The sequence below is a fragment of the Sarcophilus harrisii genome, chromosome 4 (assembly GCF_902635505.1).
Source record: "Sarcophilus harrisii chromosome 4, mSarHar1.11, whole genome shotgun sequence".
In the NCBI taxonomy this organism is placed as follows: Eukaryota; Metazoa; Chordata; class Mammalia; order Dasyuromorphia; family Dasyuridae; genus Sarcophilus; species Sarcophilus harrisii.
In genome coordinates this window covers 75,376,269-75,395,634 of record NC_045429.1, presented here as the reverse complement: position 1 = coordinate 75,395,634, position 19,366 = coordinate 75,376,269, and the positions used below count along the sequence as shown (strand labels likewise).

The following is a 19,366-nucleotide window of genomic DNA, read 5'->3' as shown; positions in this document are numbered from 1 at the left end:
AGATTTCTTAGCACTTATTTCAGAAGGCTCAATTTCATTCTGCTTTTTGTATATCTAATACTTATATAAATCTCAAGTTTTCCATTTCCCATTAATTTCATATTGATTATGATTCTTGTGCTTTTTTCTCCTTGTCACATGAAAAATTTGCGAAATGGGATTCTTTTAATTTTTTTTCCCTAAAATATCTTTGTTTAGAAAAGGATATTCAAAACATTGAGGATTAAAGCCAATTAACATTGAAGAAGTTGTTTTGTTTTGGTTTTTTAGGGTGCCTGGTCTTATGTAACTTAATGAGAACCTATTTTTTTTCCCTCACTCAAAAAATTTGGGTAATACTATTACTTTTTTTAAATAACATTAAAAATCATGCTACATATTCCTCCATGGTGTGTATGAAATAGAAAAACTACAGATTTTTTTTTTTAATTGACAAAAGCTAGTTTTTAAAATATCTGTTATCTTTAGTGCTAGTACATCAGATCCACCAACAGCCAATATCAAGCCAACTCCTGTTGTATCTACTCCAAGCAAAGTGACAGCTGCTGCCATAGCTGGGAATAAATCAACACCAAGAGCTAGTATCCGACCTATGGTTACACCTGCAACAGTTACAAATCCAACCACTACTCCAACAGCTACAGTGATGCCCACAACACAGGTGGAATCTCAGGAAGGTAAGTAGACCAATAGGTAAACTATTTGGTACTTAATTGCTGCTTTCTTGGTTTCTGTATTATCTTGAGTGGCTTACCTGTTTAGTAATGACTTGGATGAAACAACTTCTCACTGCACTTAAGCTCCCTATAGTAGTAAAAAATATTGTGTTTTCTTTTTTAATAAAGCAAACTAAATCCTTTTAAAGAGGAAATAGAAGAAATAATTAACACATTATTTAGCAAGGCAGTATGCTGTGCTGTTTTTATACTTTTAGCATGTCAGACAAATTAAATTAATTTCTATTTTTATACTTGTTTATTTGAGGAGTAGCATGTTAAAGTGAAAGAAGCAGCCATTTAGAATAAGAAAAACCTGGATTTGAAAACCCAGATTCTACTACAGTATACCCTCAAACAAGATATCTTAGCATATCAGAATCTCTTTAAAATGAATTTGTACATTTGTGCTCCCTATCATACAAGGTTATTATAAGGAAGTATTTTATTGTAAAGCACTATACAGTTGTGATTTGTGTTATTATTGCATGGAATTTCAACTTGCTGAAGATTAAATTTGAATTTATTATTAGCAAACAAACATTTAACCACACAATATGATGCTAATACACTTTGGAAAATATCTGAAAGATGAAGTTCTTATACTATCTATTATTACTAATAGCGTCTTATTTGCCATGCCTTGCTAAAAAATTTACAAATTTGAAGTATTTGAAAATGTCTAAACAGTAGAAAAGTTCCTTCCTTTCTTCTCTCCCCCCCTCTCCCAGCCCCCCATTAAATTTTAGTCCTTGCTCTTTCAGCTATGCAGTCAGAAGGACCTGTGGATCATGTTCCAGTTTTTGGAAGCACAAGTGGGTCTGTTCGTTCTACCAGTCCCAACGTCCAACCCTCTATTTCCCAACCTATTTTAACTGTTCAGCAACAAACACAGGCTACAGCCTTTGTGCAGCCCACTCAGCAAAGTCATCCTCAAATTGAGCCTGCTAGCCAAGAACTTTCCCCCAGCATTGTAGAAGTTGTACAAAGTTCACCAATTGAAAGACCTTCCACTTCAACATCAGTGTTTGGTACAGGTAAGTTGAGTTTTCTAAATTAAAGTTATACTTAATGTATCAGTAAACACTTTTCCCCCAATCCCCCACTATGATAAAGATGATTTCCTCAGATTACTGATATTTTAAAGTGTAGTTAATTTTTGGATTTCATTCAAAGCCGAATAAAATCTCCCTTATCAGAGAAATTTTTATTTTATGTTTGGAAACGAGCTGCAATTATTTTGGATTACTATATCTTAAGCATTTCCTTTTTTAATTTTTTTGAGGTCTTTCTCAAATTCCTTGAATATATTATTGAAAGTTTATTTTGTGCAGAGATGATAAAGTATTTCATAGTTTTTAGCCCACTTTTAGAACTTTGCTGTTAAATTCAGAAAAAATCTTTTCTAGTAATTTGTGCCTTGATTTTGAAGGGAAAAAAAGATTTTTGGAGCAGAGAGATGGAATAGGAGCTTATGCTCCATCCTCTCTACGCATTGTGATGCTGCCATTTTGGACATCACTGTATATGAATTCTGATACCAATCAGTCATGAAGTCTTGTCATTTCTGCTTTTGTAATAATGATAGTTAGAGTTTGCAAACATGAGAGTGGTAGGTAAAGTACTTTACAAATATCGTTTCATCTTTACAACAATCCTGGGAGCTAGATATCACTGTTATTGTTGCTGTTACTTTGCAGATAAAGAAACTAAAGCTAAGAGAAGTTAAGTAATATGTCTAGGTTTATGCACCCTAATAAATGGCCAAAGAAAAGTTTGAACTAGAGTCTACCTGACTCCAAATTCATCATTATTCATTATTCTACCTAAGTGCCATAATTGTAAGACCTGAATCCTTTTTTCTTTTAGTTCATGACCAGACCAAAGGGCTAGTTCTTTTCAAATATTTATGCTACAGATGTAATCAGTGGAAGGGAAAGTAGAACCCAAAATAAGCTCTCATCTATTTATAATAAAAATTCATCTTAATATTTTACAAATCATAAATGCCAGCAATATATAAACCAAATTAAGAATAGTGAATTACATTATGTGTGGTGAATGTTTGGTTGGCGCTCTGTTAGCTAAAAGTTTGATACTATCGTAATACACAATTTCTATTGTATGGACAACCAACAAAAATCTTGGCAATGGAATTTTATAATCTTATATCTTCATTAATGGTATATAAGACATTTAAACTACAACTAAGAAAACCTTTATGGTATCTTACTCAATAAATATTTTTTAAGTACCTTTTATGTGCCAGGCACTGTACTGAACACTAGCGATACAAATGTTTAAAAAAAAAAAAAAAAAAAAAAAGGATCTTGTCTTCATGGCCCTTAGAATTTAATGGGGGAAAACAGTACAGAAAGGGTATGGCCCCAGGGAGGAGCATGTTGGAGTCCAGTCTCAAGGAATACAAGCTGGAAGGAAATAAAATGGCTGCTTGTGAGCCTTCTTTAAATGTAGGTTTGGAGAGCAGTTCTTTATTCTTTCCTCTAAACAGAGAGACCACGGGTTCTGAGGGTACTGATAAAATGAAATTGCCAAACTGATGCAAACCAATGGGGTTGATTCCTAATGACTTTGGTCAAGGGACAAAAAGTCAATTAAGGGTCAAGGAAATTGTATATGTTCTCTTTGTAAGCACTGTTTACTGTTATAATTTATTCTTATATTACTGTGATTAAATTTCAAAGTTTCAGCTACTCCAAGTTCATCTTTGCCTAAACGTGCACGTGAAGAAGAAGATGATAGCACCACAGAGACATCAGAACAAGTCTCTGATGAAACAATAGATATGCCTCTCTCAAAGAAATTGAAGAGCATACCCCCTGTAGGACCTGAGGTGTGTAGCAAAATAATGTGTTCTAATGTTTGGGGTAAATAAATTGACCCAATTTAATTTTAATTTAATTGTTATGGGTGTAGAAATAGAGTAAATGATAAGAAAAATCTCTATATAAGAAATATCACCTGAGCTAACGAATTGGTGATTATGAACCAACCATATTCATTATAAAAAAAGATCGGTTACAACAAATAAATTTGCAATGTGCCATAAGTAAAATAGATTTGGGCCTTTTATTTTTCCTGTGATAATGAACTGCCTTTTACATATAAATATAATAAAGTGGGCTTTTTAGCCCCATATGCCCAAGACTCCTAAATTTTTCATGTTTTCTTTGTGCCTTTAATAGTACTGACAATAAGCTTTGATTTGCATACACCAAAGAAAAATAATAATGTTGTTTATTTTAAGTACCTTTTTTCAAAAACAGTTGTGTACAAAAGACTGTTACGTTTATATATATATCTAATAAATATGGGGCAATTTATATCCAAGCCTAAAAAGTCCATGAATAGCTTAAGAGCATGGTAGGAAGAAGAGGAAAAGCTATGATTTTTTTATATTTATATATATTTGTATTTTAATATCTATATATTTTGTTTTACACATTTAAAAATACTATGAAAGGGTCCAACAGGTTTCACTAAACACCATTGTCCCTTGTTCAAAAAGGTTAGGAAGTTATAGTAAAGGATATAAAGAGATAATAGATTCCTCTTTAGATCTTTTACTTACAATTCTGTAATCACTATAATACAATACTACATATTTTTTCTAGATTACTAGTAACATATTACTAATGAGAATCTAGATGTTTGACCTTTTTAAAATCTGAATTAAAATCTTCCTTTTTATCACTATAATTTTTTTCTGGTTATTTTGATAGTTTTAGTGTAGTGGTACATTCCTTAAATATATGTATTAGATTTTAAGACTCTTAAGACCTTTTTCTTCATCAAATACCTTAAGGATTAATGTAGGTAAAACATCTTTCATTTTATATATGTGATAATTCAGGAAGAAGTTGCAGCAGAAGAGAGCACTGATGGAGAGGTCGAGCCCCTTGTAAATCAGGATTCACAAGATTCTATTGGAGAAGTAAGTGAAATACAAATAAATTTAAGCAATAAAGTAACAATTTTGAATCAATTTTTTTTAACAGCTGTAAACATCTGGGAAAATTTTTTTAATTCATTGCTTATAATTTTCCTTTTCATTTGAGATGGGATTTTTGCAATCATATTTATTTCCAAAACTTGCCCAAAAATTAATCTGAATATTAGAAGGCTTTAATTTTAGTACCAAGGAACTGATGGAGGAAAAAAAGCTTTGTTATCGAGCATTTTGGATTTAGCATCCAGTTTAACAAATCATATGGCACTTTTTCTTTTGCTTTCGTAAAACATCATTGTTCAAAAAAAGACTTGTGAAACTTCTGTTTGTAGAGAAACTATGATTTTTAGGTGATAATGTTCCCTAAGTTAATCGTTAACTAAATTTGTAGCCCAGATAACTTTATTGCTTCATTTAGCTCAATTTGAAGTAGGAAGATGTACTTGCCAACTCTATTTGTCCTTTTAGTGGATATAGAAAGTTAAACCTTCAAATGAATAAATAGTGGCGAATTGTATCTCTTTAACCACTGTTTTCAAATAGTATCAGAACCAAAAGAAGTAAAAATAATGGATAATATGTGAATTTCCATTGTTACATTTGTAATTTTTCTTAGGCGTAGCAAAGTCTGATGTTAGTTTTGAAACAATTCACAAAGGCATTTTGATCTGTCCTTCAACTTTGTATCTTGTCCCCTATCAGTAAACATTTCTGTTTCTGGTGTATTGGTGTACTGACTTTAAGCCAAACCTATGGATCAGAGAAATGAGAGAGAGAGAGAGAGAAAGAGAGAGAGAGTGTGTGTGTGTGTGTGATGAACATTTTTTTTTTGGATGGTGCTAGTTAATGGTACATTGTAGCAGGTATTATGGAATATTTCATGCCAGAAAAGTTGTTTGTTTGTTTTTTTAAATAAAAAAATTTTAGTTACAGAATTTTTTTTTTCATTTGCTACTATTTAATGGATGAAAAATCTTATATTAAAAACTGAAAATTCTTTATTCTTTTAAAGACTAATATGGAATTTTAAGAAGGTCATTAAACATAAGCCAACATATACATAATGGCTCATTTTGAGAGCTATATATATATCAATAAGTTAAGGAATTTAAATGATACATTTTTTAATTTAAATACTATCAATTCTTCTTTTGGCTAAGGGCAACCTAAAAGTCACTTTTTAGTCAGAGTATTTAATTATTTGTTTTTTAAGGGAGTCACTCAGGGAGATTATACACCTATGGAAGACAGTGAAGAAACTTCTCAATCCCTTCAAATAGATCTTGGACCCCTACAGTCAGATCAACAGACTTCAATCTCTTGCCAGGATGCTCAGTCCAAAGGAGATGATGTCATTGTGATAGACAGTGATGATGAAGACGATGATGATGATGAAAATGATGGTGAACAAGAGGTAACTGTAGTATGGAATTAGCTGATAATCACAGGCCCTTTTTAATCGTGATGGTACAGTATAAAATTCTATTTTGAATCCCTAGAGACTCAGTTAAGTATTTTTTCTCCTTTACTGAGTTGTTGGTCTTTGTATTTTATAATATATAGTTCATAAGATAAAATTGTTTTTAGTGTTAGATTTTAATATTTTTTTCTGACTTTAGGATCCTTACATATTTGCCCTGAACTTAATACATCATATTTTGATAAATTGTTACATGACTTGAAGCTATTTGAGCCCTGCAGTTTTCTCAAAGACCCATTGCTTGTGTAACTAGACTGACCTACTGTAGAGATGTCCTATCATTTAAAGCCTTTGAAGAAAAAGACTGAAAGGAAATCTTGCCTTGCTACTCTGAAAAAAAAGTTGCCCTGATAGTGTAGGACCTTCCTAGCTTTCATGTAGGAGGAGAGGGATTACATGATGCTTCTTAGGATGAGGAATTTTATTTTTTTCAAAATCTTGCTTAGAAATAGCAGAGGAACTCCAGTCTGCTACTTAGTGGCAGATTATGGTGAAGATGAAACTGGAGATCTAGGGGCAGCTAGATGGCACAGTGGATAGTGCACCAGCCATGTAAGTCAGGAAGACCCGAGTTCAAATTTGGTCTCAGACATTTAACACTTCCTAGCTGTGTGATCTTGGGCAAGTCACTTAACCCCAATTGCCTCAACTCTCCCCATCCCCCCCTCCAAAAAAAAAAAGAAAAGAAAAACTGGCAATCTTTCACAGTTTCTGAACTAAAGGCATCCAAGTTGACAGAAACAGTAATTTATAAGCAATAAATATGTAGACTATACAGCGTTTGCCACATTTGCCATTACATTGATCTAGTATTACTTCTTTAATAGATTTTGTCATTTTTGGTTCTTAATAGATAGTAATATAAATTTTTTAAAAGCAAGCCAGTTACAGAGGACATTACTTGTTTTAGTATACATAAAAATGGAACACTTAAGGACTTGTGGGTGATGGGGAGATCTGATTTGGATATCTTGGTTATTTTCTAGTTTTGTTACATAGACTAAACCTTAAGCATTTATTGTTCCCAAGGTATTTGTCACAGATAGTGTGGCCTAACGGGTATCAGTTTCATGTTGAGCTCTAATACTGTTGCATTTTCTGCTATTTAAGAATATTATAGCTGAACTTACTAGTATACTATAGTTTCAATAATTCATTCTTCTGATTAGCATTTATTCTGTGCCTCAGGTTACTTGACTAAACATTTTTTTATTTGCAACTTTGAATTTTTCCTAATAGGACTATGAGGAGGATGATGATGAAGATGATGACGACGATGATGAAGATACAGGAATGGGAGATGAAGGTGAAGATAGTAATGAAGGCACTGGTAGTGCAGATGGCAATGATGGCTATGAAGCTGATGATGCTGAGGTAAAACAATCTTAACCAACTTTTTTTTTCCCCCCAGTATTTTCTCTTTTTTAAGATGACTGCTTTAGAAAAGTTATTATCCTGTGTTTTCTCTTGAATAAATTATTATCAATAATGCAAAAATTGTCATGAATATTCAAGGGAGGCAATTTAATTTACCCGAATGCATTCCATCTCTGAATTATTTAATTCAGCATTTAATTTCATCCAATATTTTTGGTGTCTTCCAGTAAAGTCATATTCTGCCTCATGTTCTTAGAAGTTATCTTGACTTCTTAAATTCAAATTCTGGCAGCCCCTACCAAGCTAAAAAGGCATAAATTACAAGCCTTAACAAATTTTTATCATTCTTAAAAGTCTAGTTTAAAATTCACAGAAACCCATCACCCAAAAATTGGCCATCAGAAGTTGTATTTTTTGACTGCAGTAACTCAAGATCTTCTCTTATAGTATGGAAAGGTAACCCTTTAGATAAGGTGCAAGAGTATCCATACAAATAAATATATAACCATTTTTGTTTGGTCTTGCTCTAACCCAGACGACAGGGTCGATTCAGTTTATTTAAAAAATGTTCATGAATATTGACACTCTTCACAGTCTTATAGAAATAACAGTATTTTTAGTAAATCATTCAATTTTGTATTCTTTAGCTGTGAACTAAATGAAATATTATTTTGGGACCTACTTGGAAATTGTAATTGAAGTTAAACTTGCTGAAACTTCATGGTATCATGAAAGGAATGTTGAATATGGAATCAGTGGATTATTAGTAAATAATCATGAGACCAAATGGCAGACTGTTTAAGCTCTCTGATCTTTAAAGAAATAACATCTATATAAAATCCTACTCCTAGAGTATTCTGAAGATCAAATGATCAAATCCTAAATCTAGGGACTACATAGTCCTTCCCATTTTATAGGTGAAGAAACATACATAAGATGTCATTTTTAACTCTTTAACAACTCTTTTGGCAAGCTTTATGCAGTTTATTCAGTGAGCACTTTCTTCTGTAAACTACAAAATGCAATATAAATGTTATCTACTATTTTAAAATCAGATTTAAACTTGTTGCTGAATTGGTAACTTTCTTGAGATTTTTTTAGCTATTTGGATGAATAGCTATTTTTATATTTCTGAAAATTTGGCAAATGGTGTCATAAAATAAGGAATTTAAAAATATAAAATTTTAGAGCTCAAAAATACCTTGTAGATCATTATTTCAGCTCTGATTTTATAAAAGGGCCAGACATGGGTGTTAACTTAACAGTAGTTAAGTTCAGCAAGTGTTTATCTAACTCCTAGTAAAATGTTCTTTCTATTATATTTCAATCTCTCTCTCTCTTTTTTTTTTGCATTATTATAAGAATGCATCTGTAGAAATGTCTTAAATTGCCATCTCTATCTGAAATCAGCTATCATCAGTGTGTTACTGCCTAAAATTAATTATTATTCCATTTATTAGTAGGTTCCTTTGTACGTTGTAGTATTAAATGCTATTCATTTATACCAAGTCATCAGAGTGGTTTTATGTTCAGGGTGGTGATGGTACTGATCCAGGTACTGAAACAGAAGAAAGTACAGGAGGTGAAATTAGCCAGAGAGCTGCAGATTCTCAAAATGGTGGTAAGATTAGATGTGGATTTTGTTTGCATGACAAACCAAAGCTTTCTTTTATTTACTGTAGATTTGTTTCAAAATACATCATTCATTTTTATAAAGCTGGAATTGATTCCAATCATAATTTAGGTTAAAACTTCAAAGAGAATTAACATCTTTGTTGGCTAAATTCAAATTCCATAGACAGAAATTCTTACATCATTTCTTATTATTTAGCTGGTTAAACCTGGAATAGTGTTTCTGTTTCCTCATAAATTTGGAAATGATAAGAACTTTACCTCATAGGTTAGGTCTCTTAAGGTCAACTGAAAATATGTGAAATTTTGAAAAGTATAAATCAATCTGTAAATGCAAGAGAGTATTATTACTTATGTTTTTAAGTAGAGTTGTTTTAGAATTTCTAATCAAACAGCAACAAGGAAGATATTGCCATTAATTTCTTTTGTCTTCTGCAACCAGCAGAGGTCAGTCTAAGCTTCTAAAGAAATAGCAGAGCTACATACTTGAAAGATGTCTAAAATTGTGATTTTGTATTAAAAATTGCAATATCACAGATATATAGCTTGAAGGAGCCTCAGAAGTCATCTGTTGTAATTCCCTCATTGTATAGATGACAAAACCAAGGTTTAGAAAGCTTATGTTATTTTCATTTTTAGATTCATTTATACTTTTCAGAACTGATTGGCAGAATCTTTCAAACACTGATTTACTCATTAGTGTAAAAAACCCTGTTCCAACTTCCATAATTTCCATCTTTATACTACCTGAAGAAACCAAACAAGTAACGACAATATGTGAAGTATAGCTTTTGCCCTAAGAGAAAGTCTACTCTGTAATGCTATTCTAATGCTCCATTATGGCATGGAAGTGATCTTTGGTATTCAGGGTAGCACATTATAAACACTGACAGGGCAGATCTTTCCAATCCAGGAAAGCTTCATGTGTAGACACAGCCAAGCTATCTTTTCTTTGTACCAAGGACCAATCTAACTTAAGCTTGGAGAAGCTCATTGCTGGATTGTTTACAGGGTACAGGATTTTATGGCCAAGACACTCATAAAGACCTGAGTTGTAGAGGAATTACAATCTATATCAGTGTAGGATAAAGCAATAAAATTACAGATCAGTCTTTAAAATGTTTAAAGTAGAAGCTATGCCTATGGTTGCATTGTTTTCTTTTTCTTTTTTTTCTTTATTAAAAATTTTTATTTTTCTAAACATATGTGTAGATAATTCTTCAACATTAACCCTTGCAAAATCTTGTGTTGCGATTTCCCCCTCCTTTCCCCAACCCCTCCCCTAGATGGCAAATAGTCCAATATATATTAAACATGGTAGAAATATATGTTAAATCCAATATATGCATGCATATTTATACAGTTATCTTGCTGCACAAAAAAAATCAAAGCAAACCAAAAAGAAAATAAAATGCAAACAATGACAAAAAGAGTGAGAATGCTTTGTTGTAAATTATACTAGGCTCTCACAGTTCTCTCTCTGAGGGCAGATTGTTCTCTTCATCATAAAAACCTTGGAAGTGATCTGAATCATTGTTGAAAAGAGCCACATCCATCAGAATTGATCATCGTCTAATGAGTTTCGTTGTTTTCGAGGGTAATCTAATTGTTCTCAGATTTTCTGAATTGCATCTTATTACTTATGTAGATGTTAAAAACAGCACTAACAGGAATATTTAATCCAAAATGTGAGTTCAACCAGTGGTGAAAATTTTGTTTATTTTTTTCCCCTAAAGGTGAAGGAACTTCTCTTACAGAATCATCTTTGCCCCATGAGAATTCTAGAGAACAACAACCATCATCAGCATCTGAAAGACAGGGTCCTCGGGCACCTCAGTCACCTCGAAGACCACCTCATCCACTTCCCCCACGACTAACTATCCATGCACCTCCTCAGGAGTTGGGACCACCAGTCCAGGTACTAAAAATGGATATATATTTTAAAGAATCTCACTTGTAGAGAATATACAAGCTTTTCCTATTTCTAATTTTATTTCTTTTAGATAATCTTCCATTTACTAGTGTTGAATATATTTTTAAATTACACAAACAACTGCTTGCTCTTGGATTTCTTCTTCTTCAGGTAATGCTAGCAATTTTATTTGCTGGCTTTTATAAATGGTAAGCCAAAGCACTAAGTGGGTGTAATTTGGAATTATTGTAGTCATGATTGACCCAAAAAAAAAAAAAAAAATTGGTCATTGTTTCCATTGTTAAAAGCAAAATTTTGACTATCTTGGGGTTTTTTGTTTGTTCCAGCTAGGAAGTTTTAAGATTTGAACTTACATCCTCCTGACTTCAAGGCTGGTGCTCTATGCAGTGTGCCACCTAGCTGCACCAACTATATTGAATTTCAAATGAAGTTTAGTCTCACATCTAGCTAAATTTTCTTTGTGAAAGAAAAGAAATATTTGTCTAAGTTCCATTTTTTTCCCTCAAAGATGATTATTTTGTTGTTTTTGCCCATGTATTTTTTTGTACCCATGAATTCATATTTGTAGTTTTCTAGATTGTGTACATATGTGATTTATCAGTAGTAGGTGTAGGCATCTCTTAAGTTTTAGTAACTAATTTTCAATAGCACCAACAAGAGGTTAAAGGTGAACCTCTATGCCAACTTTATATTCCATGATGTGTATTAATTCTACGTATCTATGTGGAGAGAGAGAGAAACAGAGAGAGATGTGTGCATGTGTGGGTGTTCAAAATGACATCATCCTGGACAAAAAATATATTAATACTTGACTGCAGGATATTGGACCATGGAAATTTACTATAGAGAACCTATCGATTTCTCTGGAAGTTATAATTTATTTAGAATCATAAATTCTCATAAATTCTATCTCCATCTTACTTTCATATCTATCCCCTTCTTCCTGCCTTCACCATGAAGTCATCTGTTGTAATTCCCTCATTTTATAGATGACAAAACCAAGGTTTAGAAAGCTTATGTTATTTTCATTTTTAGATTCATTTATACTTTACAGAACTGATTGGCAGAATCTTTCAAACACTGATTCACTCATCAGTGTAAAAAACCCTGTTCCAACTTCCATAAGGCTTATACTTATTCTTTTTTCTATTTAAAAGTGTTAGCAACTGTGCTGTGTAGTCCCAGATCTTCATATTTTATGATTCTCATAACAACAATTATAGAAAATATACATTACTTGTCTCTTGTTACTTAAAAAAAAAAAGAAGAAGCCTTATTTTTCTTTTTTGAACATTTTATTTACTTAGTATATGCATTTGAAAAGAAAGCTTCATTTTAAAAAATATTATACACTCTGTCGTGTATATTTGTTTTCTCTACCCTTAATCTGAATTAATGGCATATTTTTTAATGCCAGATTCAGATCATTATGTGGCTGCTAATGTGATTAAAGAATAATTTTTAAATTCTGCTTCAGGTAATTCATTGATTAGCTAGTCTCAGCTACTTTTATTATTTACCGTTTTGTTTGGTTTTAGTTAAATCCCTAAGAAAATATCATCCTCTTATTCTTTACCACACAGAGAATTCAAATGACACGAAGACAGTCAGTTGGACGAGGACTTCAGCTAACTCCTGGCATAGGTGGCATGGTAAGAAATAATTGCTTAAGAAAATATTGTTGTGATTAAAAGAATTTCCAATACTGGTTTGTAAAGATAACTTTAAAATAGCAATCATGTGTTATTATTTTTTAAAAAAGGCAAAATATGGCAAAATAAGATTGCTTCCTTAGGGAGCAGTATCCTTGTTCATTGGCTTTTGCTCCTAAAAATTTCCAGCATTAAATTAAAATCCTCATAAATTCTATCTCCATCTTACTTTCATATCTATTCCCTTCTTCCTGCCTTCACCATGATGTCTACCCTCATTCAGGCCCTCATTATCTCTTGCCAGTACCTTCTAATACATAATTTAATATAATAACCTTTTAATATTCTTTTTCCCTTTATCCTCTGCCCAGCTGCCACATTTTTATTTCTGATGCACAAGTCTGACCATGTCATTCCCTTTTTCCTATTGCCTCTAGGATCCAAACTTCTCTGCTTGGCATATATATATATATATATATATATATATATATAATACCTTCTCAATCGGATTTCAACCTCTTTTCTAAGATGATATGACACATTACCTCTCTCCTCCACTTAAGTGCCCCCATATTTTATAATCCAACTAAATTGGCCACCTTATTGTTCTCTTCATACAACACTTTATTTTCATGTCTATGTATAAGGTACCTATGAGCAATACTTCCTCCATTCTTCTCTGGACCATCTCACTTCCACTCCACTCTTATTTGAATGCTCTACCTCCTTTATTCTTCCACTGGAAACTGCTAGGCTCCCTTCAATGGTTGTATTTTATGAGAGATCTTTCTTGACTCCTTAAATTGTTAGTACTCCTTGTACTCCATAAAGCTACTTTGTATAAACTTGGTAATTATTTGTAATATAGTGTTACCTTGTGAGCAGGAACTGATTCATTTTTTTTTTTTTTTTTTGCATGTTCAGCACCTAGCATAATGCTTAGCACTGAGAGAAATATTATGTTCTTCTAAAATATAGAGGTAATGGTTTAATAGTGATGTCAGAACCTCCCAACTAGACTACTAAGACTAGAATTATTAATGGTTGTCAATTCCATGATCTCTTTTTTGATGGAAATAATTTATCAATTTCATTAAGTTAAAACAAAACCTCAGAGATTTGTAGCAGTTCAGATCTCACAGAAGATAAAAATTGTCAGTTTTATATGTTCCACAGTCACCTACTATGTACACACCTTGTTCTAATACTGTATTCCTGGGTAGCCTTTAATTTTAGTCTTTGCTTTAGCAGCAGCACTTTTTTGATGATGAGGACCGAACTGTGCCAAGTACACCAACTCTTGTGGTACCACATCGTACAGATGGATTTGCAGAAGCAATTCAGTGAGTCATTCATTATATGAATAATTTTTTTGCTCTCCTCTTCCCTACTTGTTTGTCAAATTGTCCAACAAGCATTTATAAGAATTTTAGATAGTTACGAAAATTGAGATATAAATATTTTTAGTTCTTTAGATATATTGTATCTGAATTCTGGAAAAGAATCTTATCACACTCCCAGCCTGATTTGTTCTTATAATCTAGCTTACTTCTCAGTAGTTTCTCTCCAACATCAATGGGTACATTTCAAAACATATAGACTAATGTTAACATGATTAAAATATCTATTTGTGACTTTCAAATGGTCTTCAGTGCCTATTTGGAATAATGTGTTCATTAAATTCTTTTTTTTAGCTTCAGTCTTATTCTGAAATGTAATTTTTTCTTAACTTAGTCATCTTTTTTTTTTCCCTAAACCTGTTCCATCTCTTTAACATAATATTTTAAAGTAATCTGCTTTCTGACAAAAGAAATCATAGGTTGGCTTTTGCAAAATTTCACCTAGAAAATTATTTTCTAGTTCGCCCCAGGTTGCTGGTGTTCCCAGATTCCGATTTGGACCCCCTGAAGACATGCCACAAACAAGTTCTAGCCATTCAGATCTTGGTCAGCTTGCATCTCAAGGAGGTAAATAAGCCTTTGAACCACCTGAAATAATGAGAGAGTTTAGTCAGTAGAGCTTGTTGAAAGATTTGTTTGTCATGGTTGTATCACAAATCTATTAGTGATTAAGGCCTTAGGTTAGTTTTTGTTCAAAGCTCTCCTTGGCTTCACATATAGTACTCTGTATTAGTACCTTTTTATGTGTCTTGTTTACTAACTAAACTGAAAATTTTAGAGAAAGGACTAAAAATTGTTTGCCTCATACATGGTATGTATCTAATATGTATTGAATGGATAAGAAGAGTTAGGATTGTATAGTAGCAAGTACAATATCTTTTCTTGTTTGATGTTTACATATTTAACTAAATTGAGTTTTTACTTTAGTGCTGAGAAAATATATTTTTTAAAATGACAGTTTATGACAAATATAAGAAAAACCCTAAATCAAAGAAAGTTTAGGATTAATAGTATTGTTAAAGCAATATTAAGTTCTTGTACTTTAATTTTGATAGCTTATTAAGTTTCTTCTTTTATTTAGAACTTTAAATATTTCAACAGACTTATCAAGTGATAAATTAAGTTTTCATGTTAAATGTTACTCAGAAGTCATTTTTTTCTCCTCATAGGCATTTAATGAGGTCTTTAATACAATTGTCTTTAGGTTTAGGTATGTATGAAACACCCCTCTTCTTAGCACATGAAGAAGAATCTGGTGGCCGAAGTGTTCCTACTACTCCTCTACAAGTTGCAGCTCCAGGTAAGCATCAATCTATAAAATGTGATACCAGATGCCTGCGTTTAGTAGTTTGTTTAATTGTGTATAACAAATATGTTGCAAAAATGGAAATTCAGTTTTCTGACCCCACTCGTTTCTTACTAAATATTGTATTGCTGAAGAGTTTTTTAAACTACATTGTTTTTCCTGTCTTTTCAAGTGACTGTATTTACTGAAAGTACTACTGCTGATGCTTCTGAGCATGCATCTCAGTCTGTTCCAATGGTGACAACATCCACCGGCAGTTTGTCCACGACTGCAGAAACTGGGACAGGTGATGATGGAGATGAAGTATTTGTGGAGACAGAACCTGAAGGGTACTATGTTTATTTAGTGGATAATGCTTTCTTTGGTATTCAGAATACATCCTAATTATTTAGAATAATGAAATATATTTTAGTTTGTGGAAAGTGTCTGTAAATGTAAGAAATTGTTAGTGGAGTAAAAAAATAGTGGGATGAAATATATTCATTACTGAATTTTTTCAATAAGAATTTATTATTTCAGAATTGAATTATATACAACAAACCATTCTTCTTAGTCACTTTTTCATGTTTTTGTTCATGGTGTGCAACAAAATACCAAATAGTGATTCCCCTACATTATTAGCTCGGATATTTTTTTCCCCTACAAGAAGGGAAATTTTGGAAAGCCAAGTGATTGCACTCTAAACTCAGAGAGCAATGTAATTTCTGTAATTAATGGTAGCTTCTGAAATTCCATTATTTTAAATATGTATGTTATTGAGTCAGTTTTAATTAATTGTTTGAAATATTCACATTATTGGTTTAAAAAATTAAACTTTTAAAAGCCTATAAAATATAGTTTGTTTCATGATTCAACTAGCCACCTTGATTTTTAAAAATTATTTAGAATGATTATATTTATAATCCTGTTTTTTTACATAGTAGTTCTAAGGGGCACTGTAGTAAGAGAGTTCCAAGAAGGTAGTTGAAAAAGTCCTATTAAAGTTCACAGTTTTCCTAGTAGTTCAGTGTGAAGAATTGACCAAGTTAATCTTAATTGTATCTATTTTTATCTATTATTTGTTTTATCCATTCATTTTTATAAGATGAAAGTGAGCTTGATTGATGATTTCTAAGGTAACTGAGCTCTAAAATTTTGATAGCTTTTTTCCCTTACATTTTGGTGAAAAATTGGCAGATTCACATTTTTATGGAGCTGTGAAAAAAATGAGACTACCTTGAATTTATCAGTCACTCTGATAGTAGGTCATTTATAATGCTGAATGTTCTGTATGTGATTCTTCTACAAATTTGATCCTCATGGACACATTTTTAAATCAAAAAAAAAAAAAAAAATGCCCCATAGCCACCAAAATGTTGAATATTGTCTCTGTGAAAAATTGTTTTCATCATGTTATCTTCTTTCTATTTGTTGCTTTAGTTTATGAACTTCTCAGTAGTGACTTTAATGGAGTCACCAAACATACTGCATGAAATTTTCCTTAGATATATTACTCAATTCTTTGTTGTTGTTTGGTGGGGAGGGAGTTGTTTTATCAGCACTCCATTTTGGTACATGATCAAATATTTCTTGCCTACATTTCTTTGTGTGATACATGATGGGGAAAAACAGTAAATTCAAATTTTAAAATAGCTTTTTAATTGCCTGCAAAATGGTTCTATAGCTTGGCTTCCTGTTATTTTGGATCATAGAAAATTGCTACTGGTACTAACTAAATTATAAGCTCAAAAAATAATATGGAATTATTTTATGAATTTATGAATGAATGAAATTATGAAATCTCCAGCTTTTATTCATTTGTGTTAATGAATAATTTAAAAAATTAATGAGTTATGTAAAAATCACATTTTTGAATAAGAAAATCTTCATCAAGAGCTATTTCCCAGGAATTTAATTCACTACAAAGTATTTAAAGGTCTTTCATTTCTTTGTGGAGGGTGCAAAAGAGCATTCAAATTGCCAAAAAAGATCAAGGAAAGCAAAGCAAGAGGCCTGGATAATCACAAACTATATATAGTCAGCTCTTTCACAAATACGAATGTCTATAAGTACTTGAAAGAACACTAAAATACTATGTAAAGTACTGGTCCTGCTAAATAAGCCAGCTTTTTATGATTTTCAGAATCCTTACCTTTGAAGTACATGTGGTCTCAGAGAAAAGAAAAATTAGCTCAAAATTAAAATAAAGGGATATAATCAATGATTAGGAAATCTTTCTTAGATAAAAGAAAAGTAGGTTTTGGAAAGGAGATTGGGATTGGCCTAAACCATCATTATGGAGAACTCCTTTCATCCCTGCAGATCAGAAATTACTCTACAACTTGGAGAAGATATAGAGCACTGATAGATTTAACTGACCTATCTGCTGATTAACTGCACCTCTCTCCTCCCTCCCTTCCCCATTATACAATCAGTATAGTTCCAAACACAGGACTATACTCCATCCACTATGTCAAACTATTCCATTTTTGTTATTGTTGAAATTAACTCTATAGAAATTTCCTTAATGATTTATCAGTTTTATACATGAATATCCATTATAAACATCACAAAATTCAGAATGAAAGAGATCCTAATAATCATCTAGCAAAAAAGGTCTTTCTGCGGACTTGAAATTTTGCCTTTGTGTGATATTTACAAGCTATAATTTCTTATCAACTTTTAATTTAACTGGTTTAGCACTACCTAACAGAACCACTTTTGTCATTCTTAATGGATTTCTTTTTTGTTCCCCCCCCCCCCCCCCATTAGAATTAGTTCAGAAGCTGGCCTAGAAATTGATAGCCAGCAGGAGGAAGAACCTGTTCAGGCATCTGATGAGTCTGATCTTCCTTCTACTAGCCAAGATCCTCCGTCCAGTTCCTCTGCAGGTAATATTCTGTAATTTTTAACTAGAACAGAGGTGGAGCCAACTTGTTCTTAATGATAATAACACATATTTACTTATATTGTCCTTTGGGATTTTCAGACTATTTTCTTCACTATATTCTGTGAAATTAAATACAATAATTTATCCACGATTACACAATTAGTAAATATTTGAGGTAGATACTTTTTAATACATCTACACTGTTTATCATAGGTTTATTTGTTTTTGTATATGCTTATCTATATAGATAGATGCTTGCACATATATGTAGATGTTCACCATTAAATAGAGAAACATCAACTTCATTTTGAAGTCACTTTTGCAAAAGTTTTCTGGTTTTGGGATAGGAATAACATGTTTCAAATGAAGGGATGAATGAATCAAGAAATAATAAGTCACTACATCATTCTTTTGAACAATTTAAAAATTTGCCTTCACATTTTTGAAGGTTTTTTTAAGCTGTTAAGGGGTATAAACAATAGAAGAACTTAGAAATAAGTAAAAATGAATTTATATCTCAGCTCTTCTGTTTGTTTTTGTGAACTTTGGTTTAACTCTTCAGAGCTCTCGTGTTTGTATCTGTAAAATGATAGTCTGTGCACTTTATTTTAAAGGTTAGCAAAATACGCATAGTATTTTATGTTACTAGAATTTATATAAATATAAGCTATATTATTCTAAAGCTTGAAAATTATTTCCTAGTTTTAAGATAGGTTTGTTTCAGTCTTTGATACTCAATGATCTGATCATTGGATTATTGTATTGGTCTGAAAGGCAATTATGCCATTCCCCCCATCTGTTTTTCTGTGTCAAACTGTCCAACATTAGAAGAAGAAAAAAACTAGTTATCAAGTTTTATAATGATGCCTTCTAGAATTTTCTCACTCAGTTACAAAAAATAGAGATTAAATATGGGTACTACTATTATAGTATCATAGTAGATCATACTACTTTATGATATTTATGTTGTACTTTACGATTTACAAAATATAATCCCATGTATTTTCTCATTATTAGCTTCATAGCAAGAG

At 31.9% G+C, this 19,366-nt stretch overlaps 1 protein-coding gene across 4 annotated transcripts in view; it reads left to right on the top strand.

The window, feature by feature from the left end:
- The window catches only part of TPR (translocated promoter region, nuclear basket protein), a 61,224-nt gene that overhangs the window by 40,072 nt on the left and 1,786 nt on the right, over positions 1 to 19,366 (top strand). For 2 of the 4 annotated variants that reach the window (XM_031937042.1, XM_031937043.1), the window contains exons 37-50: positions 469 to 677; positions 1,481 to 1,753; positions 3,422 to 3,570; positions 4,591 to 4,671; positions 5,900 to 6,100; positions 7,406 to 7,540; positions 9,077 to 9,164; positions 10,912 to 11,093; positions 12,692 to 12,760; positions 14,009 to 14,103; positions 14,621 to 14,727; positions 15,365 to 15,460; positions 15,639 to 15,795; positions 18,218 to 18,336. In XM_031937042.1, coding sequence (XP_031792902.1) covers positions 469 to 677; positions 1,481 to 1,753; positions 3,422 to 3,570; positions 4,591 to 4,671; positions 5,900 to 6,100; positions 7,406 to 7,540; positions 9,077 to 9,164; positions 10,912 to 11,093; positions 12,692 to 12,760; positions 14,009 to 14,103; positions 14,621 to 14,727; positions 15,365 to 15,460; positions 15,639 to 15,795; positions 18,218 to 18,336 — 1,961 coding nt within the window. The remainder of the gene's footprint in view (positions 1 to 468; positions 678 to 1,480; positions 1,754 to 3,421; positions 3,571 to 4,590; positions 4,672 to 5,899; positions 6,101 to 7,405; positions 7,541 to 9,076; positions 9,165 to 10,911; positions 11,094 to 12,691; positions 12,761 to 14,008; positions 14,104 to 14,620; positions 14,728 to 15,364; positions 15,461 to 15,638; positions 15,796 to 18,217; positions 18,337 to 19,366) is intronic. The other 2 variants (XM_031937041.1, XM_023501830.2) reach the window with 2 other exon arrangements.